Source organism: Balaenoptera ricei, chromosome 2, assembly GCF_028023285.1.
Source record: "Balaenoptera ricei isolate mBalRic1 chromosome 2, mBalRic1.hap2, whole genome shotgun sequence".
Classification (NCBI taxonomy): domain Eukaryota; kingdom Metazoa; phylum Chordata; class Mammalia; order Artiodactyla; family Balaenopteridae; genus Balaenoptera; species Balaenoptera ricei.
The window spans coordinates 177,752,167-177,773,218 of NC_082640.1; the positions used below are offsets into that span (position 1 = coordinate 177,752,167).

The following is a 21,052-nucleotide window of genomic DNA, read 5'->3' on the forward strand; positions in this document are numbered from 1 at the left end:
CGAAGAGTATGATCAACACAACTTTTGTCGCTGAGGTGCAAAAAAATGGCCCCAATCCCCCTTCCATCGCTTCCTACTCTTAACAGAATCAAACGCAAGCAACTCAGCGTGGCTGCCCAGACCCGGGCTTTTTTCCATAAAGGACCTACCTCTCTACCTTGCCAAGCACTCGGCTCCCCGCACTTCAAGCTGTACTCTGCCTGCACTTCCTACAACCCAAACACACCCAGGCTTCAATCCGAAATGGGCTCTTATTTCTCTTGGAAAAATCCTGTTTAAGATCCAGTTTAAGCGTCTCCTCTCCAGCAATCCTTTTTCTGACGGCTGCCCTTCCCACATGCTAACGCCTCCCGGACTGTATGCCCATGCACCCCGTCCCCATCAATCCCGCACACACCAAGTTCTATTTCCTTATTTGGGGTACACACCCCTCCCTCAGGGATAGAGCAGTTACGGAGATCTTCGCATCCACAGATCTTGCGCTGGGGTGGGCGGTCCCACGAATAACCGCACGATAATTCTAGCAACTTAAGCAAGAGCCCAGCCCACCTCCCTCTCCTTTGTTTCGCCTCTTATTGGTTCAGCATCTCCGCCCCCGGCTACCGACCCCACTCCTCCTCCACTGGCCGCTGGGAGTGGGAGGCTCTGCGCACGCGCCGCGGCTTCGGGCGCGCTCGATCGGGGGCGGGACAAGGGGAGAGAAGGGCAGAGAGACGAGGGCGGTAGGGGGCCGCCGCGACGTTGCGCGGCAGTTGCGTCCGGCCCGCGTGCACGCGAAGCCCGGGAGGGGGCGGGGCTGAGGCGGGCACCTCCCCACCCAGGCCCCGCCCCCGCGGCCCGCCCGCGCACATCGCCCCGCCCCCTCGCCTTGGCTGCCCCGCCCCCTCGCCTTGGCTGCCCCACCCCCTCGGCGGCCGCGCTCCTTCTCCCGCCGCCTGCTCGCCTCCCGCCCGGCTCCTTCGGCCGAGAGCGGGAGAAAGTCCTGCTGGTGGGCGGCCGCGGAGCTGCGCGCGTCCGGCATCCCGGGGCCGCTCCGGCCCGGGCGGCTAGGGGGCCCGGCGGTCCATGCATCCGCCGCCGCCCGCCGCCGCGATGGATTTCAGTCAGAACAGTCTGTTCGGCTACATGGAGGACCTGCAGGAGCTCACCATCATCGAGAGGCCGGTCCGCCGGAGCCTCAAGGTGCGCCCCGGGGAGGAGGAACTGCCCGCGGGGCGCCCGGCGGCTTGCCCCTACCCCGACCCCAGCCCGTCCGCTCCCCGAGGCGGCCCGGGACCCTCTCGGAGTGCTGCTGGCCCCCCAGTCCTCCTCCAGTCCCCGGCCGCCGTGTTACCCTAACCCGGCCCTTCTCGGGCCCCCTTCTTCGACGTGGCTCGGGTTTTCCCAGCCTGGACCCCCAGGCCCGAGGGACGGACATCCGGAGCCAGCCCGCGATCCCTCGGACGCCCTCGGTTTTCTAGTCCCCCGGCCCAGCCCGCCCCGGGCCCTTTCCCCAACCCGCCCCCCAGGCACGGCCGGTCGAGCCCCTGTCTTTCGGGCCAGCGCGGCGTCCTCCCCCGCGCCGTCTCTCTCGCACAGCCGGAGCCCCTCGGTTGCGGTCCTTCTTCCCCCGGCCCTGCAGGAGCTGCCCCTCGCAGCTGCAGCCCGCTTATCCCGCCTCCTCTCCTTGGGGCTCCCCCTCCCCCCGCTTTGGCTCCCTGGTGCTGCTGCCCGGGTTCAGGCCCCAGTCCCACTTCTCAGTCTACACGGCCCCGACTCTTCCCCTACCTCTCCCAGAGACACCCCAGATCCCATCCCCCTCCTCCCCCATCAGAGCGAACTCCGGTCCCCCAGTCCCCAAGTCAGCCCGGGCCTCCCTTCACCTCCCAACTAGCACCCATACTAGGGCCGTCCTGCTACGGGTCTTCAAAGCCCTCTCGACCCTTTGTCCCGATCCTGAGTCACCACGTGTCCTTACCTTCCAGCCCCTCCAGGACTCTAGCTGGGACCCTGCTCCCCAACCTCCTTAAGAGAGTCAACCTTCACTAGGCCCCCCACCTCCCGCTAGCTCCCCGACCCCGCAGAGTCATCTTCCGCCCAGCCTCCCAGAGGCTGCAACCCTCACTGCTGGCAAAACTAGTGACCGACCACCACCCCCTCCGCCCCCCATTATAGCTCTTTTCACTCCCACCTGCCGCAATATCTCGAATCTTTGATTTCCTTCCAGTCCCAGAGTTTATTCCCTTCCCTCCCCCACTCCAGATTTCGTCTTTCTCATTCTCCCTCGGCTGCAGTCTTCATTCCCCCTTTTAAGCATTTCCTGGGATGGAAATGCTGGCGAAACAGTCTTGGATATTAGAGACTAAAAGTATGTATACATTTTATATATATACATACAACTGATTTCAGCAAGTTTCTGAAGCCACAACGTGATTCTCAGGCTTCAATCTAGAAGCTAGAAGAGTAAACAAACAAACAAAACGCCCCCAACCCCCCAAACTCCACCACCTAAACCCAACAATTAGAGACGTCTGAGGTTTGAGGGCGTCAGACCCTTGATTAGTTTTCAGTGATAACGCTTAATTGTGAAACTTTTTCATTAGTCCATACTCAGATAGGGTCCCTGGAGGCAAGACTGATCCGATGTTTGTGTGCATAATTTGTGTTTTACACTTGACAGACACCAGAAGAAATAGAAAGATTGACAGTTGATGAAGACCTCAGTGATATTGAAAGGGCTGTTTATCTGCTCAGGTATTTCATAAAATCTTTTTGTGATAATTGCTGCTTTTCCTGTGGCAGCATCCACAAATGATTTCTGAAATGTCATGTTACGGTTCTGTTCAGATTTACTTAACCACTTGAACAGAGTACTTTTGCATGTGCAGCACTTAATTATGTTATAAATTAAGATTTAGATATGGACTTATGAACTTGAGAACCGAAATCAAATAAGATACCTAGCTTGTAGAATATTGCTTGGAGGAGGAACAGAACAACTAATGGTTTGAGTTGAATCTCATTAAAAAAAAAAAAATCTTGCAGCTTTGGTTGTCCTCACGTAAGAGCCAATAAATTTAGATGAGACTTAAGAATATCCAGTGATTAATTTTAAGTTAATTGCAGAGTATGAACTTCATATGCTATTTACTGTACAGAAAAAAAATCCACAAATATGGTAGTTCAATTTTTTTCCCTCAGGATAATCCTGTTTATATTACTTCTGCTATGTGTGCTTTATAATTTTGCCTGAGAGATTTTAAAATTTAATTGAGCCTACTCTCACTTAAGTTTCATCTTACAAGCGCTACAGAATTGCTTAAGCCAAATGGTATTACAAATATTTACAAGATTTCTCTCAACTATTTTAAAAATTGTGTTGTGGATTTAACTTCTTAAAAGCTGATGTGAACGTTAATGAAAATATCTATAAAAATACTTCAGAAATAGAAATTTTCCTAAGGCATTTTGTGTACATTGTTTTAAAATTTTTCTTGCACATTTCCCCCCCCCCCCCTTTTGGCAAATTAGTTTTCGCTTTTTTTTTTTTGGAATCAGATTTTGAAAACTGGTGTTATTTACCTCCTGGGATATTTGTCATCCTTGTTTCCTTAGCTCAGGTCTACTTTGCCGGTTTCAGGTGCTGGCAAATTTCTTCTTCTTCTTTCTTGTTTTATAGATCATGTTTCTAGTCCCATGATATTCACTGAATGACCCTGTTAAAAAAAAAAAATCTCCTCTCCTTGACTTCCATTTTCTTAATTATTCTGTAGCCTATTAGTGACATCTTGGGTTCTATTCTTGTCAGAATTTTAGCATGCTTACAATTTAGACCATTCTCTTCAATAATTCTGTTACTTTAAAATGTTTCTGGATCTTAGACCTTATGTTGGGGTTATTCCCCCTCATCTTTTGGTGATTTATGGTAGCCTGCTCTCATCATTTCTACCTATTTGTTTTATTTTATTATTTTTAAAATTTTCATTGGAGTATAGTTGATTTACAATGTTGTGTCAGTTTCAGGTGTATATCTACCTATTTATTTTAAAGGAAAATGGTTTTATCTATGTATGAATTAACAGTATGTGTTTTTGACATTTCATAGAGAATATGCCTTTTAACTTATTTTGATAATTGTGTAATATTTGAAGTACTTTATTCCTTAATGATTAACATGTCCAATATGGTGAACAGTAGTTGTAAGCATCTGCCTTTTCCCACATTTCTTTTGTTTGGAGTAGGTAGACAACTGGTGAAAATTTGGATAAGCTTCTTTTAGCGTACAGCAGTTAATGACTTGAAGTCAGTGCCTACTTACTCCTACTGAATTCTCTCCGTATAAATGCTGGCTGACAATGAGGAAATAGAGAGTTTTGCTCTACTTACTTGCGACAGCAGATACCTTATTTTAGGTATCAGTGACAAGGCTTCTTTTTTAGGATAGCTTATTTTCTATTTTGCTTTTATTGTTAGCGAACCAGGTCGTCTAAGTTGTTTGAATTTCTCAGACACAGAACGTAAGTTTCATCCAGTTCTGGAACTGACAAAGCCCTTACAGAGGCAGATGGGTCCTCTCATTCTTAGGCAAGAGAGTTTTAAAAGAGATCTGATATCTCCTTTAGTTTCTAGTGGCTCATCTACCTTGAAGGAGGTTTGCAAGGTGACTCAAAAGGCAAACACTAGCTTGGTTGTGCATGGGCTCTCCAGCTGAGTTCTTCTTTTGTATTCCTACCATCTCACCACCTCCTGGGGGAAAGCGGGATTTCACCTTTAGGCCAGCTTCTGAAGGGATAACAAGACGCCTGCCTGAAGGGTTCTTTCTTCCCTGGGATTCAGGAGAGGGTGTGGGATTGTCTTATGGACATGTTCCAAACTTTGCCTCTGTTAAAGCTGTTAAAGCCTCTTCTCTCATGTATTGAGCCTTCTATTTTAAATGTAATTTATTCCTTTTCTTTCCTATTTGTACTTCCCAATGCTGTAGAATCTAATACTGAGTCCTTTTTTTCCCTCTATGATTTTCAGGTTTATTTTTGAGTGCTTTACCTTTTCCGCTGTTTTGGATATTTAATATCCAGAATTTTCCTCTTTGCTTTTGAATGTCAGATTTGTTTCTGTAGCTCTCTTATTTTTGTACATTAAATCTATTTTGGAAGATTATGTTACATTAGATTTCAGAGTCAAATGTATAAGTATTGGTAGGAAATGCTTTATATTAGTGGAGGTTCTGATAGCATTTAAACTGAACCTAGTATCTAAAAAAGCATTATATTGGACTGCTGTCCAATGAAAAACAAATTACACTGTTCATTATCTTACCCTAAAATATGGCAGATCAATTATTAATGCTATTTTCATAATTAAGTTTAGAACATTACAGTATTTGAAGATTTGACACAGATGATTCTGTGGTTTTGCATAAATATGATGCTGATATACCCATCTGTGGCATTTAGCACTGAAACAAAACAACTTTCCTAATAGTCACAGCTTGTGGCTTAGTCAAAATCATATCACAATATCTTCTTTTAGTTCTCTCTCTTCTTTGTGATTTTGGTGTATATTTTAGGAATAGTTTTGTTAGAGAAGGGTCCTAAATTTGTACACTGTGCTTTCATTAGGTAAACCTTTACTCACATATCTCTAGTTGCCTGTCAGATAAATTCCAGACCCTTAAGCTTGGCGTAAGTGACTCCATCTAAGCTCTGCAATGGGATGCCCCACCAGGCCCTCAACTTTTTTTTTTAATGGCTTCATTGAGGTGTCATTCATATGCCATATGGTTCACCCATTTATAGTTGAGTGGTTTCATGTATTCATAGAGTTGTGTGTTCATCACCACAATCAATTTTAGAGCATTTTCAGAAGAAACCCTGTACCTATTAGCAGTCAGTCCCCACTTCTGCCCAATCTTCCCAGCCTTTGGGAACCACTAGTCTACCTTCTTTCTTTATGGATTTGCTTATTTTGGACATTTTATGTAAAATTATGCAATATGTGGCCTTTTGTGACTGATTTCTTTCACTTAGTATAATGTTCTCAAGGTTCATGGGCATTGTAGCGTGTCAGTACTTTGTTTCTTTTTACTGCTGAATAGTATTCCACCGTGGGAGTATATCACATTTTGTTTGTTCATACGCTCGGGTTGTTTCCATGCAGTCCTTCACTTTTTGAAGCAGTCGTGCTGCCTTATTCACTGTTACTCAGATACATCACATTCATCCTTAGCTCTGCTTTTCCCCATCCTGGAATACCTTTCGTTATACCTCTCCAATATTCTCCATCCCCAGGATCCAGCTGTAATCTTGCATCTTTCATAAGGCCTTCCCTAACTGCTGAAACTACATGGATCTCAGGCTCTCTGAGCTCCCATATCACTTAGTGGCTGCATACCTTTGAATTCCTTAACTTGTGTGTGTGTGCGTACGTTGTCTTCAATAGACTGTAAGCTCTCAGAGGGTAAGCTGTTTTTTATTGTTGTTGCTGTTTTGGTTCTTTCTTGTTCTGTGCTATGATATAAATACATACCTCTTAATGGAATAAAGTGTGTTTATTTATCTTAAGATGACCAAAGTGCTAGATGAATTAAGCAACTTTTGACTTTTTTGTATTGTAGGCAATAGAATCAGACAGATTTAGGTTATGTCCTGTTCTACCACTTACTATCTGTGTGACCATGGGCAAGTTATTATGGTTGTTAAATCTTGGTTTTCTCATCTGCAAAGTGGAAAGTAATAATTCTTGTTTCCCAAGGTGGTTGTATTATGTGTAGAGCCCCAAACACCAAAAAGGTACCCAATTGATATTAATTCCCTTCTGTTTCCTTTGCCATGTCCCTAATTCCTTACTCCTTAGGTGCTCAAGGTACATTACAAACTTTTAAAAGAGGATAGCAGTATTAATTTTGTCTTCCAATAATTTAATAAAGTAATAGGCAAATAAAGTATATCAACTGAAGTTTGTGATAGATATCTATTAACTTCCTTTGCTAATAGTATTTATCAGAATCTTCACATATTATACTTATTTTAAACTGATGCTGAGGTCAGCCTGTTTAAGCAATATTTGCTATTTATATTATGCATTAAATGTGTTGATTGGTTAATGTACCTAACCTAACTTTTATGTTGCTTACTTTCACAGTCATTTAAAAACCGTTTGTCACTTTGCACTGTGAGTTTTAAAACATTTCGCCCTTTGCCTTTTAGGGACAGTCAGATAAAGTACATCGTTAATTAGGAACTTTTTCCCTTTTCTTTCTCTCCCCCCCACCCCCTCCCCTTTTTGAAAAAAATAGGAGTAAGTGCTCCCCCTAGTGATACCACAGAGTGAGACTGCAGCCAAATCTGGAAATAAAAGTGCTGTAAACTGTGCCTATTGCTAATCACATTTGGGAACTCTTGCATTCAAGACTAGCACAGGGTAGCAATGAGGTCATGAGGAAGAACTTTGCTACCGGCTAGCTTTTGGTTGTTTTCTCTTTAAGACTACCTGTCCTATTTGCTGGGCAAATGGGAAAAGTTGTGTGAAAATCTCCTTTGTATGCCCTTATTTCTAAGATCTTCTGTATCACCACACTTCTTTTGCCTTTACTATTCTTTTGATTTCTTTTTTTTTTTTGACACCTGTCATTTAGTACTGTTTTGGTGAGGTGGGGTGCTTACAGGGTGTATGTGTGTGAGAGAGAGAAAGAGAGAGAGAGTGTGTGTGTGTGTGTGTGTGTGTGTGAGAGAGAGAGAGAGAGAGAAAAAGACTGTGTGTGTGTGTGTATGTGTGTGTGTGTGTGTGTGTGTGTGTGTGTGTGTGTGTGTGTGGGCCTTGAGTAGCCAGGACTGTATGCCCGGTTTTCTCGAGTGTTGTGCTGGAGAGGCACATCACAATTTTTAATCCCTCACAGTTGGGATGAATTGGTTAGTTAATCACCCAAAATTGGTTAATATTAATGTGGGGAGTCATAAAAATGATCCATACTTTCAGTATTTCATTTTAGTGTAAAAAATACATCTGTTTGCCAATCTTTTGTTGTAGGTCCACTACCTTTTGAGTATGGGTCTGCTTAATACAGTTCATAATCCTTTTTCTTGCATAAATACCCCCATAATGCACTTGTAATGTCACGTTCAGGTTTCTTTAAAGTTGAGTGAGAATGTTTTTTATAACTTTATTTATTTACTTTTATAAATTTTTTTATTTTATTTATTTGTTTTTGGCTGCGTTGGGTCTTCGTTGCTGTGTGCGGGCTTTAGTTGCGGTGAGCGGGGGCTACTCTTCGTTGCGGTGTGCGGGCTTCTCATCACGGTGGCTTCTCTTGTTGTGGAGCACGGGCTCTAGGTGCGTGGGCTTCAGTAGTTGTGGCACACGGGCTCAGCAGCTGTGGCACGTGGGCTTCAGTAGCTGTGGCTCGTGGGCTCTAGAGCACAGGCTCAGTAGTTGTGGCGCACGGGCTTAGTTGCTCTGCGGCATGTGGGATCTTCCTGAACCAGGGCTCGAACCTGAGTTCCCTGCGTTGGCAGGTGGATTCTTAACCGCTACGCCACCAGGGAAGCTCTAAAATTGAGTGAGAATTTAAAGATGCTTATGAAGCAGTCTGAAAGCCTGTCTTAGATTTTTTTGATTATTTTTTACTCAGCTTTTGCAAGTTGTCTTGTTCTTCCTAATTCAATAGCAGTTTCCTTTGGCAACTTATCTTTGTTGAGTTTTTCTAAAACTTTCAATTTAGTTGTCATAGAAACGACTCTGTCTTTGCATTCGTATGTTTATGTAATACTTAATTATGTAATTGCAGTATCAAGTGAATTGGGATAAACTGGTGTGAGAACAAACACAGCTGACTCTTGGTTACAACTCAACTGGTTAGAGCAGAAGCATGTGGGCATTTCAGAGAGTAGCCTATTAGCTATAAGCTTTCAGTTTGCCTTTGGCAGGAAAGTGGAGAGTGTTGCTTAGTTGGGAGAGTCCTTTTTTTTTTTTAATTAATTAATTTATTTATTTTTGGCTGTGTTGGGTCTTCGTTTCTGTGCGAGGGCTTTCTCTAGCTGCGGTGAGCGGGGGCCACTCTTCATCGCGGTGCGCGGGCCTCTCACTGTCGTGGACTCTCTTATTGCGGAGCACAAGCTCCAGATGCGCAGGCTCAGTAGTTGTGGCTCACGGGCCTAGTTGCTCCGCGGCATGTGGGATCTTCCCAGACCAGGGCTCGAACCCATGTTCCCTGCATTGGCAGGCAGATTCTCAACCACTGTGCCACCAGGGAAGCCCAGGAGAGTCTTTTAACACCTTGTTGAGAGAGATACTATCCCTTTTCAGAACATGCACTGAGATGATCTTGCTTCAGCCTTGGATACCCATGATATTCCTCTCTTGTCTCTGCATTGAGTTTGGTCCATGGTCTGGTCTGTTCTTCCTTCACCATTCTATTCTTAAAAAAAAAAAAAGAAATTAATGGATTAAGAATCTCAGTTAAAGAGGTACTTTCATAAACATATATTTTATTTGTTTTTTAAAACAAACTTTTGGAACATATGCAGAAATGAGCACACATCGTAAATATACAGCTTGTTATATTTTCACAAGTTAAAAAACACCCATCTAACCAACATCCAGATTAAGAAATAGGACATAACCTGTTGTATTAGCCTAGTAGCTTCCCATGTACCCCTGTCCAGTTTCCCCCATTCCCCGCAAAGGGTAACTATACTATCCTAACTTCTAACACCGTAGGTTAGTTTGCCTGATTTTGAACTCTATATAGTAGGAACCACGGAATATACTGATTTGTGTTTAGCTTCTTTTGCTCAGCCTTTTAAAAAAGAGATCTGTCCATATTGTTGCGTGGAGAAATAGATTGTTCATTCTCATTCCTGTATGGTATTCCATTATATGAATATACCGTATCATTTACTTAACTCTTGGTGGACATTTCTCTTGTTTTCAGTCTTTGGCTATTATGAATAATGCTGCTATGAACATTCTTGTATAAGTCTTTTGGTGAATATATGTAGGCATTTCTTTTAGGTGTCTTCATAGAACTAGAACTGTTGGTCACAGCATATGCATATGTCCAGCTTAGAAGATACTGCTAAACAATTTTCCAAAGTGCTTGTACCATTTTATACTTCTACCAGCAGTGCATGAGTGGCCCCACCCTATATTTTTTAGGAAACAAAAGTGACAAACTTCCTAGTACATAAATTTCTAGTATATCCATAATGAACTACCTACCTAATAGCCCATAGAATTTTCTGTTATTCTGTGCATGATTTACTTAGGTCACATAAATTTTTTCTTTCCCTATAAGAGAGTTTCAATAAATTTTTACAATTAGTTTTTATTTATTTATTTATTTATTTATTTTCAGTTGCGTTGGGTCTTCATCGCTGCTCGCGGGCTTTCTCTAGTTGCGGTGAGCAGGGGCTACTCTTCGTTGCGGTGCACGGGCTTCTCATTGCGGTGGCTTGTCTTGTTGCGGAGCACGGGCTCTAGGCGCACGGGCTTCAGTAGTTGTGGCTTGCGGGCTCAGTAGTTGTGGCTCACGGGCTCTAGAGCACAGGCTCAGTAGTTGCGGCACACGGGCTTAGTTGCTCCGCGGCATGTGGGATCTTCCCGGACCAGGGATGGAACCCGTGTCCCCTGCATTGGCAGGTGGATTCTTAACCACTGCGCCACCAGGGAAGTCCCTACAATTAGTTTTTATTCTGCTAGACTGCTTGGTTAGAAGGTCTTCTTTCATGGGCACCACCTCCAGTACCATTAAACCATAGAGGAAAGTCCAGGGATCTTTATATCTGTACCTCTTTCAACTTGGATATTTTGCTTTTTGCAGTGCCTTTTGTTGTCCATGGTGGCCACCAAATGTGGGAGGCAGGGAGAAAGTGTTCAGACTTAGTTCTTCACAGTCACCACCTTTTTGGCTTTATGATACTGGTATGTGGTAATCAGGTCAGACATAATCACAAAATCTATTATATCCTTGTCTGTGGCTGTGCCTTACAGTGTAATTTTCCCTCCAAATCAGAGATGTTAATAATGGAGATTTATAATGCAACTAATAGTTACTTTAGAGCGAATCTTAGGAGTTCAGGTAAAAACATACAAAATATTGAGTACTTAGTATGTGTTAGGCGTCTCCTGGAGAACAAGTGGCATTGTACCAGCAGATACTTGTGTTCAAGGAAGTACTTGTTTAAGGAAGCAAACGCACTTTTCTGAAGTTTCACTAGAATAGAAGTCACCTCTAGTTAATAAGTATGTTGGGCATTGAGAAGGCAGTATGTAGTGTCGGAAATACTTTATCTTAAGACATGCCCAGATGTATTCTTGGAGGCCAAGGCTTGCTCATTTATCTATTGAGAGACCTTGGGTAAGTTGCTTATCTGAGTCCAAGCCTCCTAATCTAAACTGAGAAGAGTAAAACCTACATTGCAGGATTGTCGAGAAGATTAGAGGAAGTGCATGCAGAGGACACAATGCTTGGTGTAGAGTTGTGTTCAGTAAAGGATCATTGTTATTGGTCTTTTAAATCAACTGTTGGCAATTCAGAGCATCCTTTACTTTGGATGCATAGGCAACTTCCTATCCAGAAACTTCATGTAGTTATAAAATTTTCTCTCCAGATGGTGCCCCTTTGCAGTTAATTCTCCATGCTGACCCTAGGCAACCAATGATCTGCTTTTTGTCACTATACGTTAGTGACAGATTCTTCTGTTCTAGAATGTAGACATGTTTTCATATCTCTTGGATAAATGCCTAAGAATGGAATGCTGGATCACTGGATGTGTATATATACATTTCATTTCAGTTCTGTTGAGGTGTATTGACATCTAATAACCTGCACATATTTAAACTGTACAATTTGATGAATTTTGACCTCTATGTATATACCTATAAAGCTATCATCACCATTAAGATAATGAACATACCCATGACTCCCCAAAGTAACTTTGTGCTCCTTTGTAATATCCTCTCCCTTTCTTCTGATAGCCTCTCCCACTCCAGGCAACCACTGATCTGCTTTCTGACACTACAGATTAGTTTTCAGTTTGTAGAATTTTATAGAAATGAATCATACAGTAGCTACTCTTTCGTCTGGCTTCTTTTACTCAACATAATTATTTGGAATTTCATTCATGATGTTGCATGTATCAATAGTTTATTCCTTTTTATTATTGTTAATTATTCCATTTTAAAGATATAGCACATTTTGTTTATCCATGCACCAGTTGATAGACATTTGGGTAACTTCAAGTTTTTGGCGATTACAAACTAAGTGCCTGTAAACATTCATGTATAGATCTTTGTGTGGACATGTGCTTTCTTTCCTCTGGTGAATAGCTAGCAGTGGAATGGCTGTGTCATATAGTAGGCATATGTTTACATTTTCAAGAAACTGCTAAACTGTTTCAAGTGATTATACAGTTTTACATTTCCACCAGCAGAGTATGAGAGTTTGAATTACTCCATATACTTACTGACACTTGGTATGATCAGTCTTTTTGGTTTTAGGTCATTCTGGTGGTATTACCAGCAGTCTAGTGTAGTAGTATTTCATTGTATTTATAATTTGGATTTCCCAAATGACCAGTGGACATTGAACATCTTTACATGTGATTATGAGTCAGATTGCTGTGGTCTAATTTTGATGAGGTCTAATTCATTGAATTTTTTCATTATAGTTAGTGCTTTTTGTGTTATATGTAAGAAATCTTTGCCAAATCTAGGTCAATTAAATTTTTTTCCTGTGCTTTCTTTTAGAAGTTTTGAGGTTTTAGCTCTTAATTTCAGGTCTGTGATTCATTTCCACTTAAATTTTGTATGCAGTGTAAGGTAAGGATTGAGGTTAATTTTTTTTTTCCACATAGCTGTAGTGTACAGTGGAAAGGGCCAGTTTGCTACTGTAAGAATCAGGGGACCTGGTGTCTATCTCTGCTATCACATTCAAGTCACTTAAGTTCTTCAGACATCGTTTCCCCCTCTTCTCTCCAGACGATATGATGGGTTGGGCCTCAGAATTTAAAGTTCCATCTTGCTTCAGCAGGCTGTCTTCAAGTCTAAGAAAAGAAGATAAGGAAAAGATGTTGAACCTCAGTTTCTTATTTCATCCACTAGGCGGTGCTAATGGACATCCCTGTAAGGGCAAAAACTCCTTGGATAGGTGAACAGTTTCAGAGCTTTTAAAAAAGGTCAGCTTTGAAGAAGATATTCATAATTCAGAAAGTGCCTGTGTTTCATTAAGGAGTAGATGCAATAATATTATAATAAAACAGAAAATACCATTTATCACCGAAAAAATATTAGAGTAGAACAATATTTTCTTTAAAGAGTTCTGTATATTTGGTTTTAATATGTTTTGGGCAGAATGAGAGTTATATGGCTAGCATAAAAATATTTACATATTCAGGTGAAAAATTAGACTGAGAAGTCTGATGGATTTAGAATTGTCATAGAAATTCTCTTGGTAATAAGCTTGTAAACTGTATTTGCTTGGAAATACTTTTGGTAATAAAATTATAAACTATATTTCCTTGAGTAGTAGACATTGTTGAAGAGGAAAAGGATTCACAAAAGTACAGCCTGGGCATCTCTCTTTGTAGCTCTGGTGATGGTGGGGAGGAAGAGAGGGGGGAGTGATTTACACATACAGTTTGTGTGTGTGTGTATCTCACATAATTTTCCAATTATTTGCGGGGTTTTTCCAGATACCTTCCTGTTATTCATTTCTAGTTTAATTCTGTAATGGGTACAGAACAGACTTTGCTTGAATTTATTTCTTTTAAATTTGCTGAGGTTTGTTTTTTGGCCAGAACATGGGTCGATCTTGGTGATTATTCCATGTATATTTGAATGTGTATTCTCCCGTTGTTGGTGTAATGTTCTATAAATGTCAATTAGTAAACTTGGTTGATATTTTTCAGATCTTCTGTATCTCTAAGGATATTTGCTGCTTGTTCTACTGACTAAACAACTGGAATACTGAAGTCTCTAACTATAATTGCAGATTTGTCTACTCCTTTCAAATATATCATTTTTACCAGTAGTTTATGTATTTTGATATTTGTAATTAACACATATACAATTAGGGTTGTTATATTTTCTTGGTGAAGTACCCCCTCGTAGCTATGTAATGTTTGTTTTTATCCCTAGAAATATTCCTTGTGTGAAGTCTACTTTATCTGATAGTGATATACTCACTCCAGCTTTCTTTTGGTTAGTGTTTACACAGTATATCTTTTAATGCCCTTTTACATTTTTAAAAAAATAATTTTTATTTTGGAATTATTTTAGATTTCCAGAGAAGTTACAAAGATAGTTTAGAGTTACTATATGCCTATTACCAGTTTCCCCTAAAGCTAACATCTTACGTAACCATGGTATATTTGTTAAAAGTAAGAAATTAACATTGGTATAACACTATTTACTAAGTGCCAGACTTTGTTTGGATTTCACCAGTTTTTTCACTAATGTCCTTTTTTTCCTGTTTCACAATCTAATCCAGGATATCACATTGCATTTAGTTATCCCACCTCCTTAGTCTCCTCTGGGCTATGACACATTCTTAGTCTTTCCTTGCTTTTCATGATCTTGATAGTTTTAAAGAGTACTGGTCAGGTGTTTTGTAGAATTTCCCTCAACTTGTGTTTGTCTGATGTTTTTCTCACTGTTAGATTGGAGTTATGGGCTTTTGGGAAGAATACCATAGAGGAGACGTGCCTCTCTCATCCCATCATTTCAGGGGTACATGACATCAGCATGACTTATCACTGGTGATGTTAATCTTGATCACTTGGTTGAAGTTGCATCTGCCAGATTCCTCCACTGTTTGAGTGGTGAGAGAGGACCTCCCAGCCTTGTTCCTGATGTTTGGGGGAAAACATTCAGTCTCTCATCTTTAAGTCATTAAGTATGATGTTGGCTGTAGGTTTCTTACGGATACTATTAAGTTAAGGAAGTTTCCTCAAGTCCTAATTTGCTGACAGTTTTTTTAAAATCATGAATGAGTATTAAATCTTGTTGAAGGTTTTTTCCCTGAATCTATTGATATCGTATATGGCTTTTCTTATTTAGTCCTTAATATGGTGAATTACACTGATCAGTTTTCAAATGATGAATCAGCCTTGCATTCTTGGGATGAAATCTACTTGGTCATGATGTATGAGTCTTTTATGTGTTTCTGGACTCTATTTGCTACTATGTTTTTGAGGATTTTTGCCCTCAATGAGAGATATTGGTTTGCAGTTTTATTATAATATCTGTGCCTAGTTTTTGGTTTTAGGGGAATGCTCATGAGATGACTTGAGATGAGATGAGATGACTTGGGAAGTGGTTTTCTATTTTTCTGGAAGAGATTGTCTAGAATCGATATTATTTCTTCCCTAAATGCTAGGTAGAATTCACCCATTAAAGCATCTGGGCCTGGAATTTTATTTTTGAAAGATTTTTAACTAAAAATTCTATTTATTTAATAGATGTACGGGTATTTGGGTCATTTATTTCTTCTTGAGTGAGTTTTGGTAGTTTTTGTCTTTCAGGTACTTAACTATTTCATCTGATAACTGAATTTATTGGCATCATATTATGCTATGCTAGTATCCCCTTTTAATGTTTATGGGACCAGTAGTGATGTCCTCTCTTTTATTCCTCATATTGGTAATTTGTGTCTTCTCAGTTTTTTTTCCTGTTTAACATGGCTAGAGGTTTACCAGTTTTTTGATCTTTTCAAAGAACCAGCTTTTGGTTTTATTATTATTATTTTTTTAATGTTTTCCTGTTTTCAATTTCACTGATTTTTCTTCTCATTTATTATTTCCTTCCTTCTGCTTGCTTTACGTTTAGTTTTCCCTTCTTTTTCTAGTTTTTTAAAAATTTATTTATTTATTTATTTTCGGCTGCGTTGGGTCTTCATTGCTGCATGTGGGCTTTCTCTAGTTGTTGCGAGCGGGGGCTACTCTTTGTTGCAGTGCGCGGGCTTCTTATTGTGGTGGCTTCTCTTGTTGTGGAGCACCGGCTCTAGGTACGCAGGCTTCAGTAGTTGTGGCACTTGGGCTCAGTAGTTGTGGCTCGCGGGCTCCAGAGCGCAGGCTCAGTAGTTGTGGCACACGGGCGTAGTTGCTCTGTGGCATGTGGGATTTTCCCGGACCAAGGATTGAACCCATGTCGCCCGCACTGGCAGGCGGATTCTTAACCGCTGCGCCACCAGGGAAGTCCCTTCTTTCTCTAGTTTCTTAAAAGGAAGCTCAGGTTATTGATTTTTAGATCGTTCTTCTAGTATATGCATTTTAATGCTATAAATTTCCCTTTAGCTGCATCCTACAAATTTTGATATGTTGTATCTTCATTATCATTTAGTTGAAAAAGTTTTTAAATGTATCTCAAGACATCTCCTTTGACTCATGAAACTCATGAGTCATTTAGAAGTGTGTTGTTTCATTTCCATATATTTGGAGATTTTCTGCATATCTTTTTGTTACTGATTTCTAATTTAGTTCCATTATGGTTTGAGCATGTACTTGCTCTGATTTCTGTGACCTCCCCTTTTTCCCCATTACAGCTCTGACTTCATTTCTTACTATTCCCTTCTTCGCTTAGTGTGTACTCCAGCCATCCTTGCTATTCATTAAATACACCAAATACACATTTACCTCAGGGCTTTTGCACTTGCTGTTCCTTCTGCTTTTAATGTTTTTTTCCTCAGATATCAGCATTGCATTGCTAGCTCTATCACTTCCTTCAGATCTTTTCTCAAATTTGGGTTGTCTACTTATCTGGGATAAATGGCACCAACATCTACTTAATGTCACAGGTTAAAAACCTGGGAGTATCCTCAGTTTTTCCTGTTCCTCATCTCTGCTATTTAAGCAGATTAAATCTTTTTTTTTTTTTTTTACGAAGTAGGCACATTCACACGGTTTCCGTAGTTTTCTGAGATACACATTGTTTAAAAAACATTTGTTTCGTCAAGATGGTTTTCAAATACTGGATTAGCAGAAACCTGCTGGAGGGTCAGAAATTTTAGCATTTTACTCATTTCTTTCGGTATAATGGTGGGTAAGTAGATGTGACCTCCTTTCTTTTTTTTTTTTTCTTCAAGAAAAATATTTCTTAATGTTCCAAAATGGCATATATTTTATTAGTTAACTCTAGTCTCTTATTTATTATACAGGAGTATATATATAATCCGTCTCTAGGCTAATTTTATGTTTCTTTTTATTCAGTAGTGAGAGCTATGTAACTTGCGTTTTTCTTTTAATCCCTGTTGCTAAGAAACACAGAGCACAGCCACAAACCAGCTGTGTGACCTTGGGAGCATCATTTAGCTCCTCTGAATTCTGTCAGTGAAGTGAGGGAGCTGTACTAGTCATGCTGCCGAGACGCCTCCTTGCTCTGTGACTCTGTAAACTTAACTCCCTGCTCACCCTGGTTATCAGCTTTCCTCAGGTGGTTAGTACATACATTTCTCTTCTCCTTCAAAATGATTTCCTTTTCTCTAGCTAAAAAAAACCCCCCAAACTCAGGATATACTAGTCAGCTCTGATTCTTTTGACTAGTATTTTCTAAAAAAATACTACAGTGTTCAATATTTTGCATGTTTAAACATGTGTGCTGCTCTAAATCCTTTTGTTTTGTGTAGGTAAACAGAATATACATAGGAATAGAATGACTTGTTATTTTATTTAATCATTATTTCATAGTAAAAGTCACTACATATTGTGATTTTAAAAGTCCATTATACTGCTTAGTTTCTTCATGATTCCCATACGAAAAGCATGTGGACCTAGTCTGGACAACATATTAAAATCTTGAGATAGGGCTTCCCTGGTGGCGCAGTGGTAAAGAATCCACCTGCCAATGCAGGGGACATGGGTGCGAGCCCTGGTCTGGGAAGATCCCACATGCCGCAGAGCAATTAGGCCCGCGAGCCACAGCTACTGAGCCTGCGTGCCTATAGCCCGTGCTCCACAACAAGAGAAGCCCGCGCACTGCAACAAAGACTGGTCCCCACTCGCTGCAACTAGAGAAAGCCCATCCACAGCAATGAAGACCCAATGCAGCCAAAAATAAATAAATAAAATAATAAGTAAATTTATTTAAAAAATTTAAAAATAAAATCTTGAGATATATTTATAATTTAGGTAGGATATATACATCATTATTTACTCCTATAGATCCATATTTACTCATTGACTTACAAATGGTGTAAGTAGCAATTATATTTCCTTAGACGATATTTTTCTTCAAGGTAACTATAACTGGAGGACTGGTAGTTCATATATTGCTGAAAGGAATGATAGGAATGTCTGAAATAGATCTTTTACTATAAGGGACAGTAGGGAGAAAATTGGCTTTGTTTCTCTTAAAGAAGAAAATATTCGTGTGAAATTAAATTAATAGTTATTTAGGAACGCATGAGGGATCTTAATTTTGTTGTTTTATTTAAATTAGATTCTTGCTTTGTGGAGGTAGTATCCTGACCCTGGCAATAGCTAGCTAGTTAACCTTGAACAACTTCCATAGTCTCTGTGGATGTTGGTTTCTTTATTGTCATAGTGTAAGGGGGTGAATTATATGTCTAAGGCCCTCTTCAACTCCACCATTCCATTATATCGTATCATTAGCATTAGAGAAAAGGAATCATTGTTTCACACAGCTTTTACAGGTTGATTTGGGGTTGACTGATGAGCTTTTACATTTTGTAATTGATTTGTTTGTACTCCATTTCTTCTGATTTGGTGCCCCATTTACAGTAATATCAGTCAAATGAGTAGACAGGATCCATGCGTATTGTGTTAGGGACTCGCTTTCTGTGTCATATTCTCCGCTCCTAGACTTAACACCTCCCTGACCTGATTTCCAAATACGTGTCTATAGCCTTGGGCTTTTCTCCCAGACTTTGGGCCGGGGCTGCTTGCTGGGTGCTGCCACCACCATGTCTCTACCAGAATGTCTTGCTGGTTTATTCAAACTCAGTGTGCCCGAAACTGAATTCATCACTTTTTATCTAAATATGCCTCCATTTGTTATTGAAGCCTGACCATCCTTTTAAATTGTACTGGAGGGAAACCTGGTAATAATTTTGTACGCTTTCTTTTTCTCTCAGTAATTAGTTTTGTATCAAGTCCTACTGATTTTATTTCTGCAAGAAGCCACTCAGATACACAGAATCAGAGTGCTTTGCTTTTATAGTTTTCTTTCTACGTGCAGAGCACAGTGACTGGTAGATCCAGAATGTTCAGTGAGTGTTTATGAAGTGATTGAATAAATCCCCTCAGCCTGGGACCTTTGAACACACTGTTCCTTCTACTCTCTCTTGTCACTGATTCCTACTCATCTTTCAGGGCTCGACTTTTCAGGGAAGGCCTCCTTTACCTCTGAACTAAGCAGTGTTCTTGATAGTACCGTGTACTGTTCCTGTGTAGGTCTTTGTACACTTAGGATGATTTCGTTGATTTTTGTTGTTTTTTTTAACTCGTGTCTTCTCTGACTGTGAAGCTCTAATAGGGCAGGGTTTGTATCTGTCTGTACCACCATGTCCCTGCCAGGGCTTAGCTCAGTGTCCAGTATATAATAAGCACTCAGTCCATATTTGTCATCTGACAAATTCTCTGGCTAGGCATAAAGCATTATTAGATTGTGCTGGAGACTCCAGAAGCAGTGCCTGGTACCCAGCAGCTCTTGAATAAATACTTGCTGAATTATTGAACATATCAGCCCACCTGTCTTCTATAGGTTAAGTAAGCGGGTCTCCTTCCCTTCCTATGATAGCTGTTTATCGTCTTTTCTTTCTGCAGGTGCCAGGGTGATTTTTTTCTTTCTGCAGGTGATTTTTTTTCTCTTTCTTTTTTTTATAGCTGTCAGTTACTATTCTGTTTTCCTCCTGGTTCCTCGCTTACTAGATTGGCTGCTATGTAAACCCAGTCCTCTTAGCTATCCCCTTTCCCTTGCTATGTCCTATATCTATATATTTTTAAAAAATATTTTTCAATGGATTTTTTACTACCATTTGTTAATGGGGAAATAAGCTGATTAAAAAGAATAATGGGAGATATTACAATGTTTCCAGGAATCTTCTAAGTTTGTGTAGTTATTCCTGAACTCATTTTTTACGTACCTTTCAATATTCCTGTTAGAGCTCATGTATTTAGGGCAGACATTAGTAATCTTCCCTTTTACTCTTTGCAAAATACTGTAGAACAATGATTTTCAATTTTTTTTTTTAACCATGATTCTTAGTAAGGAATACATTTAAAATTGTGACCTAGTATATACACACGTGTTTGTGTGTGGGAATTAATATATATATAATTGGAACTAAATTTTAATAATTATTATCCTTCTATGTATACTAAATTAAAAACATATCGAAGTTACCATGCAGTATTATCCTGTTAATATTGAAATATATGGAAAAAACCCAAAATAAACAATACAAAAACAAAAATAAGGAAAGATTTATTAATGCAGCAGGTGTGTTTGCTCCTTAATAAGTTCATTCCACCCCAGAACACTTGAGGATAACGCTCATCTTGCGTACCGTTGTGAGATTTGACGTGGGGAGTGAGGGAGAGAGGAAAGGTTAGAGTAGTTCTAAGATGTGTCCATGGAGAAGCAGAGGGCTGTGTGTACCTCTGTTGATAAAAGGAGGGAGGGGAAAAATGAGCTCAAGTTTTCATATGTGAAGTTGAAGAGGCATTCAAACGGAAATGCTCTCTTTATTACTGGTGACACTGCTTTAGTCAGAAGAGGAGTTTGTCTCCTCTTCAGAATGCCTGATACTTCTGTATGCTATGTTGACATGACATTGGGATGGTAAAATATGTATAGTGGAAATTTCAGTAAAAGAATTTGTTGTCACATGAATATTACTAAATAATTTGTGTGCACATTTTTCTCTTGCAAAATTATCACCTTAGAGACATTTTTAGGCTGACAGTTCAGCCACTTCTTATGATAGATGGAACGATGACCCTTAGTGGTCTAGTAGCCCTAGGGTATGGACTTAGAAATCATAGGTTGGAATCCTGGCTCCAATCTTTAGTAGTTGGAATACTTTTGGGAAGTCACATTTTTTTTGGGGGGGACTCAGTTT

At 40.4% G+C, this 21,052-nt stretch overlaps 1 protein-coding gene across 2 annotated transcripts in view; it reads left to right on the forward strand.

Annotated features, from left to right (window-relative positions):
* Positions 1-1,036: 1,036 nt before the first annotated feature.
* Positions 1,037-21,052, forward strand: part of PPP4R4 (protein phosphatase 4 regulatory subunit 4) — a 115,223-nt gene continuing 95,207 nt past the window's right edge. Inside the window, exons 1-2 of one of the 2 annotated variants that reach the window (XM_059914920.1) lie at positions 1,037-1,182; positions 2,660-2,733. In XM_059914920.1, coding sequence (XP_059770903.1) covers positions 1,066-1,182; positions 2,660-2,733 — 191 coding nt within the window. In that variant the 5' untranslated portion in view covers positions 1,037-1,065. The remainder of the gene's footprint in view (positions 1,183-2,659; positions 2,734-21,052) is intronic. The other variant, XM_059914921.1, reaches the window with a different exon arrangement.